At 46.7% G+C, this 20,002-nt stretch overlaps 7 protein-coding genes across 7 annotated transcripts; 4 read left to right on the top strand and 3 right to left on the bottom strand.

The window, feature by feature from the left end:
- Positions 1-703: 703 nt before the first annotated feature.
- Positions 704-2,486, bottom strand: UA08_07106 (hypothetical protein; the record flags this gene model as incomplete). Its single annotated transcript, XM_020262011.1, has 6 exons — positions 704-1,420; positions 1,491-1,640; positions 1,698-1,823; positions 1,885-2,182; positions 2,242-2,409; positions 2,458-2,486. The coding sequence occupies 6 exons, from the start codon at positions 2,484-2,486 to the stop codon at positions 704-706; spliced, it is 1,488 nt and encodes a 495-aa protein (XP_020117869.1).
- A 660-nt stretch (positions 2,487-3,146) lies between these two features.
- Positions 3,147-4,094, bottom strand: UA08_07105 (hypothetical protein; the record flags this gene model as incomplete). Its single annotated transcript, XM_020262010.1, has 2 exons — positions 3,147-3,838; positions 3,926-4,094. The coding sequence occupies 2 exons, from the start codon at positions 4,092-4,094 to the stop codon at positions 3,147-3,149; spliced, it is 861 nt and encodes a 286-aa protein (XP_020117870.1).
- Positions 4,095-4,725: 631 nt separating this feature from the next.
- On the top strand, positions 4,726-5,990 carry UA08_07104 (hypothetical protein; the record flags this gene model as incomplete). The annotated part of the gene is made up of 3 exons (XM_020262009.1): positions 4,726-4,772; positions 4,983-5,928; positions 5,970-5,990. The coding sequence occupies 3 exons, from the start codon at positions 4,726-4,728 to the stop codon at positions 5,988-5,990; spliced, it is 1,014 nt and encodes a 337-aa protein (XP_020117871.1).
- A 2,512-nt stretch (positions 5,991-8,502) lies between these two features.
- Positions 8,503-9,929, bottom strand: UA08_07103 (hypothetical protein; the record flags this gene model as incomplete). Its single annotated transcript, XM_020262008.1, has 4 exons — positions 8,503-9,298; positions 9,340-9,466; positions 9,529-9,658; positions 9,759-9,929. 4 exons carry the CDS (start codon positions 9,927-9,929, stop codon positions 8,503-8,505), a joined length of 1,224 nt encoding a protein of 407 aa, XP_020117872.1.
- A 584-nt stretch (positions 9,930-10,513) lies between these two features.
- Positions 10,514-12,265, top strand: UA08_07102 (hypothetical protein; the record flags this gene model as incomplete). Its single annotated transcript, XM_020262007.1, has 1 exon — positions 10,514-12,265. One exon carries the CDS (start codon positions 10,514-10,516, stop codon positions 12,263-12,265), a length of 1,752 nt encoding a protein of 583 aa, XP_020117873.1.
- Positions 12,266-16,841: 4,576 nt separating this feature from the next.
- On the top strand, positions 16,842-17,958 carry UA08_07101 (hypothetical protein; the record flags this gene model as incomplete). The annotated part of the gene is made up of 2 exons (XM_020262006.1): positions 16,842-17,368; positions 17,433-17,958. The coding sequence occupies 2 exons, from the start codon at positions 16,842-16,844 to the stop codon at positions 17,956-17,958; spliced, it is 1,053 nt and encodes a 350-aa protein (XP_020117874.1).
- Positions 17,959-18,346: 388 nt separating this feature from the next.
- Positions 18,347-19,938, top strand: UA08_07100 (Homoserine O-acetyltransferase; the record flags this gene model as incomplete). Its single annotated transcript, XM_020262005.1, has 3 exons — positions 18,347-18,392; positions 18,446-18,836; positions 18,900-19,938. 3 exons carry the CDS (start codon positions 18,347-18,349, stop codon positions 19,936-19,938), a joined length of 1,476 nt encoding a protein of 491 aa, XP_020117875.1.
- Between the last annotated feature and the right edge of the window lie 64 nt (positions 19,939-20,002).

The raw sequence follows: 20,002 nt of genomic DNA, 5'->3' as shown, positions 1-20,002 counted from the left end.
ATGAAACGCTAGACAAACACGACTGTTATAACATACCATGAACTTGCTACATGATGTCTTGAGCTCGTCCTTATTTGACTTAGGGCAATAGACTATGAGCTATGAAATTCCTAATCAAACTAAAGCACGCTTCACATTTTATGACAAAGATGACTAGGTGGTATTCCTATCTTTATAAATATGGAATAAGCAGAAATATTAACACAGTATCGTCATGCTAGAGCTGACTCGCTGTAAACTCGTGAAACCCCTAGAATTAGGAACACACACACACACACAAAAAGATAATGATACATAAAGAAACTATAGAAATAAAGCAACCAGTAATGAAATGCACCGATCCCATCAAAATGTATTGGAATGAACCAGGAGTCTTCTTGGAACAAAAAAGGAAATCGTATAATAAGCCATCATGAAAATTCTAATAGACTGACAAATGGATATCATGAGTATAATTCAGAGAGAAAAGGAATAAGGAGAAAAGGGCTGTGAAAGAATACAGTCATTGAATGTGAATAACATCGTTGTCTTTAATGAGGAATCCAATAAAAGATGATGTCGACCATGATGCGGTTATTGACATAGTCGTCACTGCCAAACGCCACAACAAAATGAGAATAAAGAATCATGAAATCGAACTCATGGTCAAATGCAGAATAAGAAACATTAGACAGCCTATGCAGAGAAAGGGGGAAAAAAGGAATCATGCCCCTTCGTAAGGGCTACGTGACGGGTGATATGGCTGATATGGCCTGGGAGATATGGGTCGTGGCTCGGCTGCCGTGAGATCACCTATGGATGGGTCATCATGGCTATATATATGATTATAGTAGCGGTTGCCGGACTCTTCTTCATAGGGTGCTTCTGGCGGATACCTCGAATGTGGATTATCCTGTGCATGTGATAAGAGATTTTGGCCCTCCTCATCATATGGATCATACTGGCTGGCGGGGTGATATGCGGTGTTGATACCAGCCGGGCCTGTATATGCGGTCACATTGGGCCCTGGTATGCTTGTCTGCGCGTCATGGTCGTCGGATGCCTTAAGAGAGAAAGCCGAATCATCCCGGTTCATGTAGCTAATATCGTTGGTACGCTTTTTATAACCAACAAACAGCCATCGGAAACCTCGTCCAGTAGCTTTCACCAAGTCCCATGGGTTGAATGATTCGATAAAGGCCTTGATTCCCAACGGGCCACCATGATAGGCAATTTGTCCCTTGATGTACTGAGGATTTTCAGAAGCTTGCTGGTTCTTCAATCGATATGGTTGCCATGGGAAAGCAAAGAAGTGCAAGATTGCAAAGATGGCCATCTCAATACAGAGAAGCAGATTCGAAAGACCGATTTGAATGTCCTGATTTGCCAATTTATCCGAAACTTTTATGGCACCAGCCGACGATAAGAAGGAAATCACTGTCTATGGTTTGGACAGTAATTAGTCTCTAGTCTAGCCCTATTTGGGAGATGGGTTGACTCGAGAAACTCACGGATTGCCAGAAAGACAGGAAAATAACCAGCTTGATAGCAAGGACCTTCAAGAAAGGAGAGTACTGGGCCATATCCTTGTGGACCTGGAAGTAAAACTGGATCAAGCAATACATAGCGATAGAGACTGATATCGATTCAATCACGAGTACCTGGAAACGAACAATCAGTCATACTAGGAGGGTCGCATTCCAAGGTAGTTCACTAACCCAAACGTGGGCAAACGCCGGGCTTACAGAAGCCTCACAGTATTTACCGAATGCCTCCGTGACAACGGCAACAATGGTCATGGCGACTCGAATGAAGCAGTATTGGTAAATTGAGATCCAAATCACCTAAACCAAGAAAATGTGCGTTTAGTCACGGAAACCATTCTCGTAGCAAAATCCGACTTACATTGAACCACGTTAAGCCACTTCGAGGTGTTCTCCAGCATCCGCGTTCCCCTCCGCAGCATTTTGCAAGCCAATTAAGTGGCCAGAGCCATGGCTTCGGTCGAATGCCACGGAAGTAGTCCTTCTGACTATGCAAATCGGGTGCGGCGTAATGACAGAGCAGCGTGAAGAAGGATGAAAGGGCGAAAGCTTCGTAGCATGAACCGAGGACTTCAAAGTAGACAGACTTTTGATAGAAATAGAACGAGAGAAACGACTCCGCGCAGTATATGGGGACCATGAACAAGATTCGCATGATACTGTCATACGTCAGTGACCTTTTTTTATGTTTCCTTAAGTGAAAACGAGTGAAACATACTGACGCTGCTCCCGCGGTTTGCTGTAATGAATCGCATGCATAAACGCTAAGAAGAAAGAAGAAACGATTCCGACCAGACTGAATGCCGCACACAATATGAGACCGAGCTGGTGGAAAGTGAGGCCATTATTCCAAAGCGGTACCTCGGATACTAGCGCATGGCGATGACTGTCAGGGAAATAATACAATCAAGATGGAGACCATGCTACTACATACTTTTCTCGCTTTCTAATGTTGTATTGCATGTGGTCCAATCCACGTCGGAGATGGAAAAACGGCGTTCGAGATCGAGCATCATGGCATAAAAGGGGGGCGCACTTGTATATCGGGCACTGTGGTAAAAGCGCCACTAGATGAATTGAAGAAAGGAAGGATCTCGGCTCAGAGTCATCGAGGATCCCTGCAAGCTGAGTATTGATGAAGAAAAGTGAAGCGGGCAAGAAGATATCTCAGACGCCTTAGGTTGATTGCAGGTTCCTGGAGCTAAGCCACAGCCCGGCGCGCTAGGCAAGGTGCACGGGCCTGTCACAGCCTCCAACAATAACACCAAAAATAAACAATCTTATTATCGTAAGCGCTACAAGTGCAATTAGCTTTCTATTATTAACAGCACGAGCATGAGATAGAATAGCTGTGAAAATCGGACAGTGTAGTATAGGATTTTATAATATGTCCTATTCTAGGTAATTGAAAAGCGAAATTAACGTGTGCGTCACATATCGGTACAGCTGTGTATTGTCGTAATGATTAAGTGATCGGCGGCGGGGGATTGAATGGGCGCTGTCCAATGAGTGCCCGCGCTGGCCAGCTTGAGTTGCGCTAGTCGTTGTTTTAAACGCGTATTTTAATTTCAGCCTACACGTATTTTAGCCTCCGTTTTGCTACAACAATTTACCCACACCTGTCTATGTATCCATACTCTCTAAACATCGCATGTCGGTACACGAGTCGCCGGCAACATCAGATTGTCGGCCTGTGAGCTCCACCAACGAGTCCCTGAACTCTGGGCGCAGCAGACTTGAAGCATGCCAGATGAAGAAACCGAGCATCACCAAGAACATCAACGCCCCATCGAATACATACAGCGGCCACTCATTCTCGAGAAGGTATCCATCCTGACCCATGAGGAACTCAATCACCCGGTAGATATTTCGCGCCAAGACGGTCAACGATGTCCCGTAAAGCATGTTCAAGCATGACTGCCAGGGGATATCCCTCGTGTTGCCAGTCTCGGCCATGTGCTTGCAGAACCGTTTGTTGAAGAGCAGGCAACATGCCATGAAGCCGATAAACATGAGGACCTGGAGTATTAGCCCGACAACTATAATGTAGTCCCCGATGTTGGCTATTCTCGGATGGGGCAGCAAGCCAGCACTGCCGGCTTGAATGTTGAGGCAACTGAGGTCCCCAAACACAAATATAATGGTCGTCCGACGTGGAGGAATGGGAGAGTATGTCTCTCCCATGGCGGCTGTGACGATGCGGGCGTATACCATGTACAGTGTTGCGGCAAAGAATACCGGGGAGATGACTAGGCAGATGTCCTGAACGATGTATGGTACTAACGAGCCCGTGAAACCATGTGCGGCTGCTCGAGCTATATAACCAATGATCTCGACTAATGGAAACTGTGGAATTAGTGACATCTCGAGGTCAATGAGACAGGTCATGCAACGAGACTTACGTAGGCCACCAACGACGAATGGAAGACTGAACCACGATTTCGTAACTATCATTCTCCAGCCGTGAGCTGCTGTCGCGAGGCCGAACAGAACGGCAAAGGTGATGGCAGCGGGCAGACTGGGGATATAATTCCACAGATAGACTCCGCGGTAGGTTTCTAGGGTTGTCATAAATGATATTTTCAATGTGGACTTCTTGAAAGCTGTGATCCTGGAGATTTATCTTGCACATCGAAAACCCTCGAATGGAGGATAAAAAATAGGGGCACATCCGGATTTATACGGCTTGAGAGCAGCTCGAATAAGTACAGCCAAGGAATCGGCATCGGCATCTTGAAAGTTCTTATAGACTTATGTTCATTTCGACATTACATTCTACAATCTACCTAACTTCGTGCACAACAGCGTGTAGCAGTAGATACGCGTATTAGCTAAGCGGGCTTGGGGCGCGGAACAGCCGCTAATGCCTGGTGATGCCTTAGCGCCTAAAGCAGTGGAGATTTTTGCTGCATGCTGTTGGTTCAGCCTCGCTGCACAACACCCAAGAGTGCCAAAACGCTCCCTGATTCGCGCAATGGATTGGCACAAACAACTGTGTCATGAAGTTGGTCCTAACATTCGTGGGACTGGAACGTCTGACCTGGCCCTACATCTAACTCGCTGCTGAAGACGTTTCTTCGACTTAAATCTACTCACATTAACGTGCTCCATACATACTGGAAAGGGAGCCGCAAGTCGTAATACGCGTATTCCATTAATTTCGACGACCTCTTTTCACATAATCCCTATCAATTCCTGCAACATGCTTCGTCGAAGCCACAAAAAGTCGCGAGGAGGCTGCTTGGAGTGGTGAGTCGCACCGGCCTGCCTGTTCTGAATGTCTACGCTGACTTTGCCCTTGATAGCAAGCGACGCCACGTCAAGGTGATAAATACATAGCGGCATCGTCTGATTTTATACCTGCCTGCGTGAACTAATACATTCCATCGTATCAAATTGTTAGTGCGATGAAAGCCGGCCTGTGTGCTTCTTATGCACTTTGTCCGGCCGGGATTGCAGCTATGCATCCCAAGGCCCGCAAATCAGCCTGACGAAATCGAATGAAGCGCCGCCTCAACAGCCGTCTGACTCTCTAATCTCGGACTACCGAAATCATGGACCAGCCCCTGATGTTAATGATATGGATACGTCCCCGCCTAGCGCTGATTCGCCGGCATCTTTAAGTAAAAGCACGTCAAGCAGCCACCCAGATCCAATCCTTGACGAGCCCGTCAATTTCAATCATATGGAACTGCTCGCCCACTTGTCACTCGACAGTGATATGTTCAACCTAGGTTTCACCCCTTCCAACGTCTCCCCAGTCAACCTAGTCTTGAAGTCCAGCTTAGAGTCGCCATGTCTTATGCATCTGATCCTCGCCTTTTCTGCTCGCCACCTGGCATTCCTCCACCCTGAGCGCTCCTCCTTCTACCTCCACCAGGCCGTTACGCTTCAGACCCGTGCCATTTCGATGTTCAACGCTTCCTGGACTGGCGTTACCCAATCAAATTGCGTCTGGGTGCTTTTCTTTTCGTCAGTTCTGGGCCATCACATGCTTACTGATACGCTAGCTAGACGAGATCCAGGGGGTATTGATGTGTTCATGACTCACTACATTCAGTTTGCAGCAATGCACAAAGGGATTTATACCGTTGCTAGTACCGCCTGGCCCGCACTCATGGATTCGGAGCTCGCACCGATCCTGGCATTGAGCGAGGGGTATCACAAGCGGTCGCCGAGAGGCAGCCACTGTCAGCAGCTTAAGACGCTGGTAGATGGCGCGATTTGGCTTGGGGAAGAGGAAAAAGAGGCATGTCGATTGGCCATCAATTATCTACAGATTGGCTTCGATTCAATATTGTCAGACCATGGGCTCGGCAATCGATACCACATCATCTTCATATGGGCGTTGCTGCTACCGCAAGAATTTACAACCATGCTGGCAGCTAAACAGCCTGAAGCCTTAGTTTTGCTAGCCTATTATGCATTGCTACTACATTACTCAAGGAACTTGTGGCAAATTGGTGATTCTGGGTCGTACATAATAAACATGGTTACAGAATATCTCGGCCCAAAATGGGACCCTTGGCTTGAATACCCACGAGAGATGCTAGCTAAAGAGTCATGATTTATCAAGTGATTTCACGCTTGACGGAACGCGGCTAAGTGGACTAATCGATACTTTCATTGCACAATATATTTTCATTTGATGAACGGATAATATTACTTTTTGTTCTGGCTTGTTTGTTTGATATAGTATTCTTAATAGATCCTGCCTATTATTGCCTCTGCTCAATTTTCCCAAATACCTAGATGGGTGTGTAGGTATTTAAGTTAATCCAATTGAATTTAATAATATATCTATGTGTCTTAAACGATGCCTATCTATATGACTCCAATCTAAGTATATCACAATCCAGCATGCCCGCTAGTCCCGTTTTTTCTGCCCCCTTCTGTATTATCCTCGTCGCAGATTTCCGCTGTGACGTATCTGGACTCGCGCACGAAACTACCTTCAAGGCTGCAAGTGTGAAAACATAATCTGACGCTCTGTGCAACTTCTGGTGTTGCGCGTTGTATAGCATTGTCTTCGAGTGTGCGATGAGCAATTCGTCAAATGATCCAGATGAAGAAATAACGCTGGTTCTCGTGAGAAACACAATCCACGCCATACTGTACAGCGTTAAGGAGATAAGATCTGATTTATGCGGGTCACTCATCATCGGGGGAACAAAATGTTGCCAACCGGTATTTCGCACTGATTCGATGCTAGAAAGGGGCGTCTTTATGGTTAGGCAAAATGGGTTCTCTTGTGCGATTTTACTCCAGATGCCTAACAGTTTTTCGACGACACTGTCTTGAGCTTTGCGCAGTAAGAGGTGGTCTTCATTCCGGCTATGAAAAATCACAGGCAGCAGCAGGAGGAAGTCGCAGATCAAGTCATAGGACGTTTGGGTCTTGTCTTCGAATGGAACGGTCATCCAGCGAGGCGAAGCAAACACAGAGGGCTTCCATTCAGTAATGGATATAAACGCCTAAGATATGGGAATCAATTGACTTTGGCTCAACTCATGGTATTGGTATTTTTGACTTAGGTAGCGGGTAGATAGTGTGTATTTTTTTACTCACACTCAGCACTCGCACATCTCGAAACAAATTCCAATGCTGACCAGTCTGAACATAGTGGGGCCCCAGCCTGTCTAGCAAGTCGACAGCAGCAGATACATGGTAGTGCGTGCCGTGCGTTGACGTCGCCCACATACTCTCGATATATGCTAAGGTCATTGTATGCACCATATCATCGAATGTGGCGGGCGCAGCCCTGTCGCAAATATTCTGTATTCGATATTTCTGGTACCGGAGGGCCTTGGTGTAGTATTTGCGGTATTCAATGCGGCTTCTTTCCTCGCCTACAAGCTGTCTGTGGAAGAGTAGAGAAGCGCCGAGCACGCTGCAGCGCCACGCGGGCGCATCAATCATACCAGTAAGATGTGATTGCCATTTAAAGGCTGCCCCACCATCCGACCAGAAGAGGAGTAGCGGCCCTATTAATTGGTTCTGAATAAAAATTGTTGTGTCTGCGCCGATCAGCTTTCCCCCTTCCCTCTCTTTGTTACGATGCACAATGGCCAAAATGGAAGAAAGAAAGGAAAGAAAAGGGCAATGGAATTATTTAATACCTGGCGTGTATATGACAAAGCGGCAGGCCTCGCTAACATTTGGGACGCTATCATCTTTCTGCTTTCCAACTACGGCGATGCCGTTGTCCTGCCGAACATATCCCTGGTCATTGGCCGAGCCAAGCTGCAGGAAAACGTTTCCTTGCACGGCTCCAGGACAGCGGCGATGCGACTTGGCGCACTGTGTACACGTGGGATATTTCTCGTCGCACTATAAATCACCCGGGATGCAGGATCCCAGGCGAAAGTTAGATTGATCATCGGGGACTGAGTATTCATATGCAGGCAGGGATGCAAACTATGAAACTAGCATAATGAATGGCTATTCACACCTTAATCTTCCGAGCACGGCAGGTTTTGCAAGCTTTTGTACGGCCAACATGTCGAGCCATTGTTATTGTACCCTTCTCTCTGGCCTTCCTTCTGGAGATGCTTCTCCAGCTGTCGGCCTGCTATCGTCAGGATTCTTAGGAACTGAGGTTAGGGAGTGATACCAATCCCTCTACTCTAACATCAGCTGGATCATGATGTGAGGCTAAAATATTAATAGATAGTTCAATATCTAAGAATACACAGTAGACAAATCTTAAAATCGTATCGAGCTGGTTCTTCGTCGTGCAATTAGCCTTTCGGATGCTTTTCATAGTTTATAAAGCTGGCAGCCAATCAGTTTCATGGTTTGAATGGGTCAAAGTTTTGGCTAACTACAATAGGGAATTTCTGCGTTGCGCTAGCTTAGACGGGATTAGACCGTCATGTCAAATTGAATTTAAAACATGGCTCGGAAAGAACCGACTTCGAAATGATGCAGTAGATATTCTCTTGCCTTGAAAAGAAGTGCTTTTGCACATGAGCTGGATTCAAACTCGAACAGCTTCAAAAACGGAATTTCTGCCACTATTCTCCTGCTCAGGTGTCCAGACGTGCACAAGCCGGAACCCGCCTTTCTCCAGCAGAGAGGCCCATTGGCCTCTTGTCCGCTCCAAGGATGAGAACATTGTCATCATTGTAAGATCCAGTGACGCTGAGGTTGCTGGGACATTAGAATCGGGGAAGACATTTTCGATGAGCAATAGGATTGAGTCTTCTGCCATGGCCTCACGCACGCGGGCCAACACCTCTAGTGCCTGTCGGTCGGGCCAGTCATGCAAAACAGTTCTTAAACAGTATGCCTTGGCGCCGACGATGGGCTGGGGTGTGAACATGTCGTACTTGACTGCCTCAACTCCATCGGGTAGCGGCTCGGAGATGTCGTCTATGACCTCGGGTAGATCCTGCACAACCAATCGTCCAGGCAAATCCGGAAATTCTTTCTTAAGCTGAGACAAATCGTAGCCGATTCCACCTCCAATGTCGACTAAGAGAGTCCGTTCAGGCGAGGCTTGTAACTTCTCAACCACGGGGAAGTATTCAAACCAGAGCGTCCCCATTGCCTGGCGGCCCACTGTCATGGTCTTATTGAATGCTTGCTGCTCCTCTGGATCTTTCTTCAACCATTCGAAGTAGTGGTCCTGTGTCTGGTACGCAAATTGAAAAGGGCTGTTGTAAGCATCATCTGGGCTTTTGTAGCCATTGTTTTTTAGGTATTCGTGAAGCTTAGCGGCGACCAGCATATTCGTATGGCTATCAAAATTAGCTTCCTCTTCTGTCTTCTTTCTATTTTGGCCACGTTTTAGAAGTGGAGACAGGGTACATACACATGTCTAATAAGACTACCTGTCGGAAGCTCGCCGACAAACATCGGCGCCAGGGGTAATGGCTGGTATTTGTCCTCGTCAGTTTGCTTAAATACTTTGAGAGCACAAAGATGGCGCATTGTTCTTTCTAAGAGGATGTTAATCGAAAGGGTTCGTTTCTCCAATAAGATAATACCCTAGTGAACATACCAAGGAACTCTTGGTCGCCTTTTGTCTTGGAATGGAGCTCTTCAACGCCCATCTCAGTGTTATTCGAGGCAGCAAAGGCATCGAAGATACCCATTCCCTGCGCAATGCGAACCACAACTAACGCGTGGTGCTACACACAACAGAATAGTTAGCAATGCCCATTCTATCAATATTTGCATGTATGGTATTTGGGAAATGCATTAGGTAGACGAGAATTAATATCAACATACCGAAAAGCAGAACTTGTTGAGAATAGTGAAGAATGGCGGCTCCAATTTGTTCTGAAGTTGCTCAATCAGGCCTAAGATCTGAAAACGCTCCGCATCCTGAATGCTTTCTGTGGGCGGTAGGTTTTGTAAAGCCGAGGACAGGCTAGATGCGAGATCGGTAAGGTTGGCCATATTTTCTGTATTGTATTCTCTACCTGGGTAGTTTCAGAAAGTAGATGTTAGAAGAAAGGAAAAAGAGACATGGCAGTTGCTGTTATTTATATGCGCCTTCTTCCATAGTAACATTCAGCTCTGCGCATAAATTTCCTATTAGAGAAAGACCTTCTTGGCTGAGGCTGACAGACGATGTTCCCGCTCAGCACGGAGATCCGCTGATATCTTTGGTCAGGCTTCCCGTCATATACATTTCTGATTTCCAGCTCGTATGTATATTAACTATATTTCTTCAGCTTAGTCCGTATCATGACCCAGAGGGCCAGGACAATAATGTCGTTACATGTCTGTAGAAGCTGAAGAATGCCATGTCGGTAATCCACCAATTCAGCCAATCACAGCGGTAGCTTCACGTTGCTTTATGCGAAGCTGAAGCTAACCACTTTCAGACTAGTCAATTTCTGAAACGCTCGCGGACCGCGGGATCGTTTGTTTGCGCGCCAGGCGCTTAACGTCATCCTCCTCTATCCCTCCTATCACCATCAACCGATCGATGCGCCGGCTAGCAAGACATCGCCAACTTCATTACGGAGGTTGCGACCATGGCCGATTACAGCAAGTGGAAGGTTACCGAGCTCAAGGCGGAACTTAAGACTCGCGGTGTGCCGCAGACCGGCCTGCGGCTCAAGCAAGACTATGTCGAAAAACTGATCGCGTTAGACTCGGAATCGACTAAGAAACCTGCCATCCAAGATACATCAGCGGGGTCGCCCTCTAGTAGAGATGAGAAAAATGAGGACGACTTAAAAGTCGGCGAGCCAACCGCTTCACAACAGTCTACGACGGAGTCACTTCCAACGGAGGGAGCACCAAGCCCACAAAAACAGAACTTGCAACAACAACAACAAGAAGAGCAAGATACAATCGGCGCACAGAACCAACAAGTGGACGCGCATGGGTCAGAAGATGCTTCAGAGAAAATTGTTCAAGCTGGAGAGGATAAGAAAAGCCCCGTTGATCACGCACCCCTACCACCTGACGAACCAGTGCCAGCAGAGGGGAGCCCAGAAACCAAGATCCATGACACCGAGGCCTCATCCCAAGCACAAGAAGGAATTGTGACAGAAGAGCAGGCAACTGCGCAAAGCCACCCAGCCGACGTCTCGCCAGATGCCGTACCTCCTATCGCCGAAAGTGTTGACGACTTGCGCAAACGCAAACGGCGAAGCCAAAGCCCCCCTCCTTCTGCTGAGGCAATTAAGAAATTAAAGGCTGAAAACGAAAACCCACAACTCCTGTTTCAAGAAATTACAACACAAAATCATGTGGAGTACCATCAAAATGAGTTATCTACCACTCAACCTCAGCAAGAAAATGAAATCCAAAGGCCTGAACATTCCTTGCCTGAACCTTTAACCGATGCCATACCTCATACGTCTGCTGGACGACAGGATCACCGATTCAGAGATTTACTCCCTCCCCCAGGACAGCGAAAGTCTATACAATCTCCCGAGTATCCAGAAGATGACGATCGTCAGGTTGAACCGGCTCTCCACCCGGCAACATCATCAATATACATTCGGAATCTTATGAGACCTTTACAGCCCTTGAACTTAAAGAATCACCTCTTGTCACTTGCTGCGCCAGCTGAGAAGCAACCAGACGCCGAGGTCCTGTTGGATTTCTTCCTAGATTCAATTAAGACTCATTGCTTTGCGATCTTTGATAGTGTCTCTACCGCATCAAGAGTGAGATCGAAACTACATGGCTCAGTTTGGCCTAATGAACGCGATCGCAAACCTCTTTGGGTGGATTTCACCCCCGAGGACAAGGTGGACGACTGGATTAAAACCGAGCAGGACTCGGTTTCCGCTGGTCGGGGTTCCCAGCGTTGGGAGGTGGTCTATGAAGAGACAGGTAATGGCATCGAGGCTATTCTTCAAGAAGCTCGCGGTAGCACTAGATCCGGTCATACACAAACAGCGCCTGCTCGCCGTCCAAGTTCTAATACTCTCGAATCACGGCGAGAAAGTCAACCTTCGGGGTCCCCGCGTCAAGAAAGAGGCGGTGAAGGCTTCAAGGCTCTCGACGATCGTTTCCGATCCACGAAAACTAAACCAAAGCTCTACTATCTTCCTGTATCGCGCGATATCGTTGACAAACGTCTAGCCCAGTTCGATACTTTGACATGGAAAATTTCGCGACATAGTGATCAGGGTAGTGACGATACGCGCCGCATTACATTTGAGGATATCGATGTATTTGTCGACGGCGGTCCAGAATATAGAGTGCCTCCGCAAAATTATGGGGGTCGACACGCAGGCCGTGGATCCTGGCGTGGTCGGCGACGATAAAATAGCTGATCCCACCCATCTGCTTTCGTCACTTGTTTTACCCCCTTCTTCCATTTGGAGGGCGGGAAATGGCGTTTAGGGCTATCATTGGAAAGCGTTTGAGAATTGCTTAGGAAGGTTATTAATCGTATAGGGAGTGGTTTTTTTTTCGTTATGGTATTTTATCGGCTCAAAAGTGGTTGCATCTGGTGCGGTGTGGAGTCCCATTAACTAGCGGATGAAAGTGAATGATGTACGAAAGCACATGGAAATTACTGCAATCAATTCTATGTACTATTTATATCTATAGATTTTCTCCAGCTCTCGAGGAGAACGCACAATACATAGATTCTGGTTCCTAAGAGTTCCAACGGCACATACAATAACTATGTTCTTGAAGACTACCTCGGAAAATCTTCGATCCTATGAGACCCCAGCCAATTTCAACCAGGTAGAGTAATTATCACAGAGAATTGATATGGTCTACCTAGGTAGGAACGCGCGAACTGGACTCACTAAGGTTCAAGGCTTACTCGAGCCCCTACGAAAGAAGTAGCGTCATTAGAGCCTCCTTGTCCACACCTTTTGTTGAACTCCTCCGGGCAGCTTCAATATACTTGTCGGTAACTTCAAAGTCTATTATGCCCCAGAAATTTCTCGACGATATCCATACTCGAATGCTCTACAATCAATTCGATCAATCTCTGTGCCGTGGGTAAGGGGACCTTGTGGTGCGTGCATACAACAGTGGGTGAAATCGCCGAGTGGGTTCTCAACCAAAGGATATTGAAATAAAAGCTCAGTAGGCCACGTCACACATGAAATCTTGTCTAACATCACCTCCGAGACAACAAAGCTGGAATATGAGAAAAGAGCTTCGGGTGCCTGTGTGAGCCAAAATAGATCGTTATCGGGATCCTGCCATATTGCTTCCCAAACTGCTTGGAGTTTCAGATCACAGCGTTTCTCTATGATCAATGCCAGCGCTCCTATGCGTCCCATCCGAAGAGCATCTATAAATATTTCTTCTGTAGCTGGCAGAGCCGCTGGCCCAAAGCGAGTCAAAAGCGTTCTTATGACGTCTGTGGGGTGTCTTTCTCGAGAACAGGACTTGAGAAGCTCATCGGTGATTGGAATTTGTTTTTTCTGTTCGGTGAAAACCAATTGTAGGTGAATCGATGGTCTTCGCTGCATCTAACACGACGTTTGATGTAACTGGAAAATCTGGCTTCCTGTTTTGGATAGCTCTCAGAGAATAACCAATTTTAGCAACCGATTCGACTAGCGACTCATCAATCTCAGCTAGTTGTCTTTGAAGGAGCAGCTGCAGCACTTGTGTCCCTTCCTCAGACCTAATACCTATTCTTTCAATTATTGGTTTTGTTGAAAAACGGTCGTGGGGCCGATCTAAGAGCAATTCCATGAAATCACGATGGCCAGACGCCGCTTCAAACAACCGATCATTTGCACGCGTTTCTGGGCATCTTGTCAAGAGAAATGGGAGCACTCCTCTTGCCACTCTTGATGACTGTGCGATTGATATCGGCAAATCTTCCATGACAGGAAGGAGAGCTGGTTCCCGAAGATCAAATAGATATTCCATCAATTGCCCAGCATCAGAATCATTTTGCGCGGCAGAGTATACAGTCTTCTCGGTAATAGGAAGATATGATTGTTCAGCATTGTTTACCAGGAGCGTGAACATTTCATGTGTATTAGACTCTGCAGCTGCTGCCAAAACTTGCTCGGTGACCACCACAAAGCTCGCTTGCTGCCTGGGTAATAGTGTCTTAAACATGTCTAAGCCACAGCGGCGGTTACTTGCGATTAATTAGATAACTTCTTCAACATCCACAGGGGCGTTCCAGCCACAGTCATCAAGCAGGATATCCATAATCTCACTACCTTTGCAGGGGTTGTCGGCCGCAGCTTTCAAGACTTCTTTACTGACACATACTCCATATAGTTTCTCATTCAAAAGCAGTCACATTGTCCCTGGGTCTTCTCTATCTTTGACGGCAGCAGCCACCAACTTCTGGATAACTCGAATGTCCTCGAAATGCGCTTGTAGGATTAGTTCCAAAACCTCATTTTTAGACGCGGCAAAAAGGTAAATGCCGTCCTCATTGAGGTTGAATTCATTCATCCGTCTGCTCAGAATCAAAGCCATCGTAGCAGAGGCTTGCGGTATATCCAACAAATTTGAGGTGTGCATCAATGATTTCGACAGCAAGTACGTCGTTCATTCTGTGGCTCTGAATACTTTTTCAGTGATTATTTTCACGCCCATCTTCTGTTTCGATCAAGTGGGAGATCTACCAGTGTCAATCCTGATCTCATGTTTTGGGGTGCTGCCTCAACTGTCCTCTCATCAATTAGTTTACTAGATGCTGTTGATTGACCATAAAAAGCACCCTTGTCCTAAAGTATGTCCAAAATGACCCCCAAAATTTCTTTAGCAGCCCCAAGGCAGGTGATTGTTTCGAGAATTGAAACACTCACTGTTCGAGGTATCTCATCCACTCTCTCCAATAACAACTTTAGAATGAGTTGGCCTCTTTCCGCAGCTGCACTTAAAGCGCTGTAGGTTCTTCCAGACACCCCGTAGTATAATCCCAAAGGTTCGACCCCTTTTGTAAGCAATGCCTCCACCGGTGCCCTTAATCCTATCTTCGACGAGAAATACAAAGGCGGCTCACACTCCCCTAGCTCAATATTCCACATGTAATCCATATTCATATCCTTATATTCGTAAGCGAAGCCAATTCAGATAAATGTTGTCTTCAGTGAACAAGCGATCAACTTTGTCTTGGAGAACGGTATATATTATGTGCGATTCGTTCAGTCTCTCATATGATGACCCCAATATTTCGCTGCATATCTCAGAAGTTGTTATCGCAAAGCAGCGGTCTTTGTTAAGATCACAGTAGTTTCTAGAAAAGGTGTCAATACTTTGACGTACTATGACTTCGTGACCAGATATTGCCGAAAATCGATACCACTTGCATTCTTTGATATCTTCGCGGACCAATAATTTCTTCACTGAGAATTGTGCTAGTCTCTCAGTATTATTAGGGGTGCTTGGAGTGACTAGAGAAGTAGCTCAGGTTGTAATTTTATATTCCTGATACTTCACTTCAGTCAACCGAACGACTTCTTCAATAGTCTCCGTTACATAAAGGGCATTATCAACACTGAGAAGTTTTCGATCTTTATCTTCAAATTTCTGCTGGGCGACTTCCCAGAGGTTTGCAGTTGACATCGCTTGTAGGGGAGAAGCATTGCTTTCGACGTCCGCTGTTTTGATCTGCTCTCGCAAAGTTGAGCTTCTCACATAGCCCTGAAAATATATTAAATTGAACTTTTCACGGTGTTGTTCCCTGTTTTGTTTCGGTAAGTTGATGAGATGGAAGGAATAAGGCTGACATTCAACCCCGCAAATGTGACACTCTGGCAAGGACATGCACACTTTGCCTTTGCCTGCTGCCATATTTTGCTAACCCATTGGCTGACAGTCCATTCGAAATTCTGGACGAATTTGGTCTCAATGTTTCTCCGAGTTTTGATACATCAAGAAGAATCTAATCGACCAGCTGTTGAGAGTTTATGATGTCTGGAAGCCAATGAATATTGCTGCACTAGGGCTGTTATTACTTTTTGAAAGGCATACTAATCACCTGGGCACTTCGATCACTTCAATGATGTTTGAGGCATATCTACCCCGTTTGGTCGGACGGCCCGTGCCGTGCTGCCGGCCTGCAGCAACTCAAACTCAAACCTGACTCCTTATTTTAGTTTATTTATCTTCTCAAATTTGAGAAATATCAATACCATTTTGAATCGATATATTGCACATGGCAATTCTACTGCGTCCGTCTCTGGCCCAGACATTCCAACCTCTTACGAAGGTTGGCAGCTCAACACAGTGTCATCATGGGACATACATGTAGGTACGCCGGTCCTGTCTGACAACAATATTTGCCTGCACGTGGACAATATTTTATATGAATGTTTCTAGCATCAACTATGACTCGAGAATCTTGATATATAAAGTGGTTGGATGGATCACAATTACGTTGTTTCCGTGATCGACATTGCTGGGACAAGCAGTTCAGGATCTGATAGGTTTTGTCGACGATTTCACATGTTTGATTTGTTGATAAATCATCATAGCCTCTGAGTGTAACTAGTGGTTATTTACACGTAGAGCTGCGGGTTTATGCAGGTCGGTGGTGGTTTTAGGATACGTGAAAAGCTCGCGAAGTGTTAGTGAGGGGTTAGCTGGCGATGACGTTGTGATAAGTTGATTTGGTATACTGTTCGGTTGTACCGGCATGGAGGCGTTTAGTTTATTGGCTAGTTTTAGTTGATATTTCTTTTTAGTCCCAATGCCATTATAAATTAATAATACCTCTCTTTTTGATTCGCGATCTACAGAAAGAGTGGTCCACGCTGATTTGTAAGCTCACATCCAAAAGGCGAACTTATGGAGGTATTCCCCTCAGTATATTTATGCCTGTTGTTCCTCGAGTTTTGCCCCCCTTGGTCTTCCTCAAGTAACCAACATCAGCAATTTAGTGTCTGGCATAGCACAAAAATGAAAGCAGTTGTCTACAAAGATCCCAAGCAGTCGGTGCTGGTTTCAGACCGTCCAATTCCTAAGCTTCGCGATGGTTATATCCTAGTCAAGACAGAAGCTATCGCACTCAACCCGACCGATTGGAAAAGTGTCAAGAACCAAAACGCCAAAGATGGAACCGGTGTTGGTGTTGACTTTGCCGGTGTGGTCGAGGAAGTCGGCCTCAAAGTAACCAAGTCTTTTCAAAAAGGCGACCGCGTATGCGGCTTTGTAAATGGCGTCAATGGGTCTTACGCAGAAGATGGTGCCTTTGCAGAATACATCATCGCCAAGGAATTTACTACCATCAAAATCCCTGACACACTCACCTTTGAGGAGGCTGCAACTCTGGGTTGTGGTGTGACTACCGTCGGCCAGGGGTTATTTGAAAAGGACTATGGCCTGGGACTGGCTTTACCCTCTGAGCCTATCAAGGAGCCCGAGTTTCTACTTATTTATGGCGGAAGCACGGCGACAGGTACTTTGGGAATCCAATTTGCTAAACTGTATGTCATGAATCCCCATGTTTGTATCGATTTCCAATTTTGGCGACTGACGTGTAATAAATAGGGCAGGATATAAGGTCATAACTACATCATCCCCAAAAAACTTTGGCCTGCTGAAGAGCCTGGGTGCCGAGGAGGTCTTTGACTACAAGGATCCGGAATGCGGCAAGAAGATCAACGAATATACAAAGAACCAACTCCAATACGCCTGGGACTGTGTGGCTACTGACCAGACTGCCCAAATCTGTGCCGAAGGACTCACTTCCAACGCAGGCGCTCGTTATGGTCATATTTTGCACCCGAAATTTCCCCGTGATGAGGTCAAGGTCACATTTACCCTGGCGTACACCGGCATAGGAGACGATTTTGAGAAGGGTGGAGCCAAATACGTCGACAACGAGAAACATGGCCAATTCCAATTGACCTGGTGGGAGATTGCACGAACATTCCTTGCCGCTGGAAGAGTAAAACCCCATCCTATCAGCCTCAGACCCAAGGGCCTCGAAGGCGCGATTGAAGGCATGGCCGCGATGGAGGCGGGTAACTACAGCGCCGAGAAGCTTGTGTATAAAATTTCCGAGACTCCTTGAGTTCTGTCAAATAGGGAGATCAGATAGCTAGAATCAGTAGTGTAGAATTCACTCCGGTGCGTCCATGAACCTTATATAGAAGTTCGATTACATAGTAGGCGAACAGGGCACGATATCGCGCCAACACAGCGGCATCTGGCGAGAGACAATGGAAACCAATGCCAGCATAGCTACAAACCAGTAAGCATCCTACTGGACTTGAAAATGTGATGTTTCATAACGGGTTATGTCATCAGCCGGAGATTGATGGCCTGGATGCCAAGGCATCCACAAATGAGGGGGTCCCGCTCAAAAAATCCAATTGTACAAAAAGCCGACCAAAGTCGTGACTCATCTCACTTCTTCTTCTCTCGACATAAACAAATCCCCCGTACATACCAATTCATAAATGTCTCCAACAGACGGCGAAAGCGCTTCTGGCGCTCACAAATACCGTCAGTGCTCCCCCATTTTTACTCTCATCGTGGACAGCTACTAAATCCCGTAGAGAGAATCGCATCGCAACCAGAGAATCCGTTTTCGCAGCTCATTTCGGACCAGGAGATTGCAATTATTCCTTCCTTTACACTTGAGTCAGGAGCCGTCCTGCACAATGTGCCAGTTGCATATACTTCTCGGGGCCAACTCTCTCCAAACCGTGACAACGCTCTAGTCATCTGTCATGCATTAAGCGGCAGTGCCGATGTCGCAGACTGGTGGGGTCCTCTCATTGGGGGCCCTGGTCAAGCATTCGATATCACTCGCTTCTTCGTCATTTGTCTCAATAGTCTAGGCAGTCCTTATGGGAGTGCCAGTGCCGTAACGTATAGGGATGGCGATCCTACGAAAGGCCAATATGGGCCCGAGTTTCCATTGACCACCATTCGGGACGACGTGAGGTGAGTCGCGGCAGTCCCCCGTACTCCGAATAAGCCAGACTAATGTTGTTCATCTTTTGGCAGGATTCATAAATTGGTTCTCGATGACTTGGGTATTAAGCAGATTGCAGCTGTCGTCGGAGGATCTATGGGGGGAATGCTTACACTTGAATATGCATACTTTGGGAAAGATTATGTTCGCTGTATCGTCCCAATTGCCACATCTGCCCGTCACTCCGCATGGTGTATTAGTTGGGGTGAGGCCCAGCGTCAGTCCATATACAGCGACCCCAAGTACGAAGATGGCTACTACTCTTTTGATGACCCCCCCGCAACAGGTTTGGGAGCCGCCCGTATGTCAGCTCTTTTGACCTACCGCAGTCGCAATTCTTTCGAGTCAAGATTTGGCAGGAATGTGCCCGATCCCTCGAAACGACAGAATATTAACGGCACAACGTCCCCGTCGCCACCAAATGAACACTGGGTTGTACACAACGATGGCCACAGAAATTTGCGCCCTTCGCGTTCCTCCAGCCAGACTGGTTCACCTCAGACGCAAACAGAGATCGAATTCACTGATCCTCAATTCAATGGTACCACCACTTTCACGGCATCGCTTCCAACTCCCAAACCGACTCGCCCATCAACGTACTTCTCTGCTCAGTCATACCTCAGGTATCAGGGAGAGAAATTCGTTAAGAGATTCGATAGCAATTGCTACATTGCAATCACCCGCAAGTTGGATACCCATGATGTATCCCGCCATCGTGCAGACCCCAATTCCACCTCTCCAGTACAAGAAGCCTTGTCTCAAATTGAGCAGCCTGCATTAGTCATGGGTATCGAGAGTGATGGCCTGTTTACGTTCGAGGAGCAAAAGGAGATCGCGGCTGGCATTCCAAATTCTCGGCTGAAGGAAATTGATAGCCCCGAGGGTCACGATGCGTTCCTTCTCCAGTTCCAACAGGTCAACTCATACATTCTGGAATTTTTTAGAGAGGTATTGCCAGATATAATGTCGAAGCCCGATAACCAAGGCAGTCTTTCTGCAGACACCGTAGGAAAGTTAACCAAGAGCAGCACTTTCGGTGAAGCGGAAGTCGAGGACATCACCGCTTGGTGATCCTTCTGACCTTTCTAATAGATCGTATAGATCTCTCAAGCGTGTTTCTGACACGACAGCCACC

The sequence above is a fragment of the Talaromyces atroroseus genome (genome assembly GCF_001907595.1).
Source record: "Talaromyces atroroseus strain IBT 11181 chromosome Unknown scaffold_10, whole genome shotgun sequence".
Lineage (NCBI taxonomy): Eukaryota > Fungi > Ascomycota > Eurotiomycetes > Eurotiales > Trichocomaceae > Talaromyces > Talaromyces atroroseus.
The sequence above is the reverse complement of the archived record's forward strand: the minus strand, read 5'-3'. Positions and strand labels throughout refer to the sequence as shown.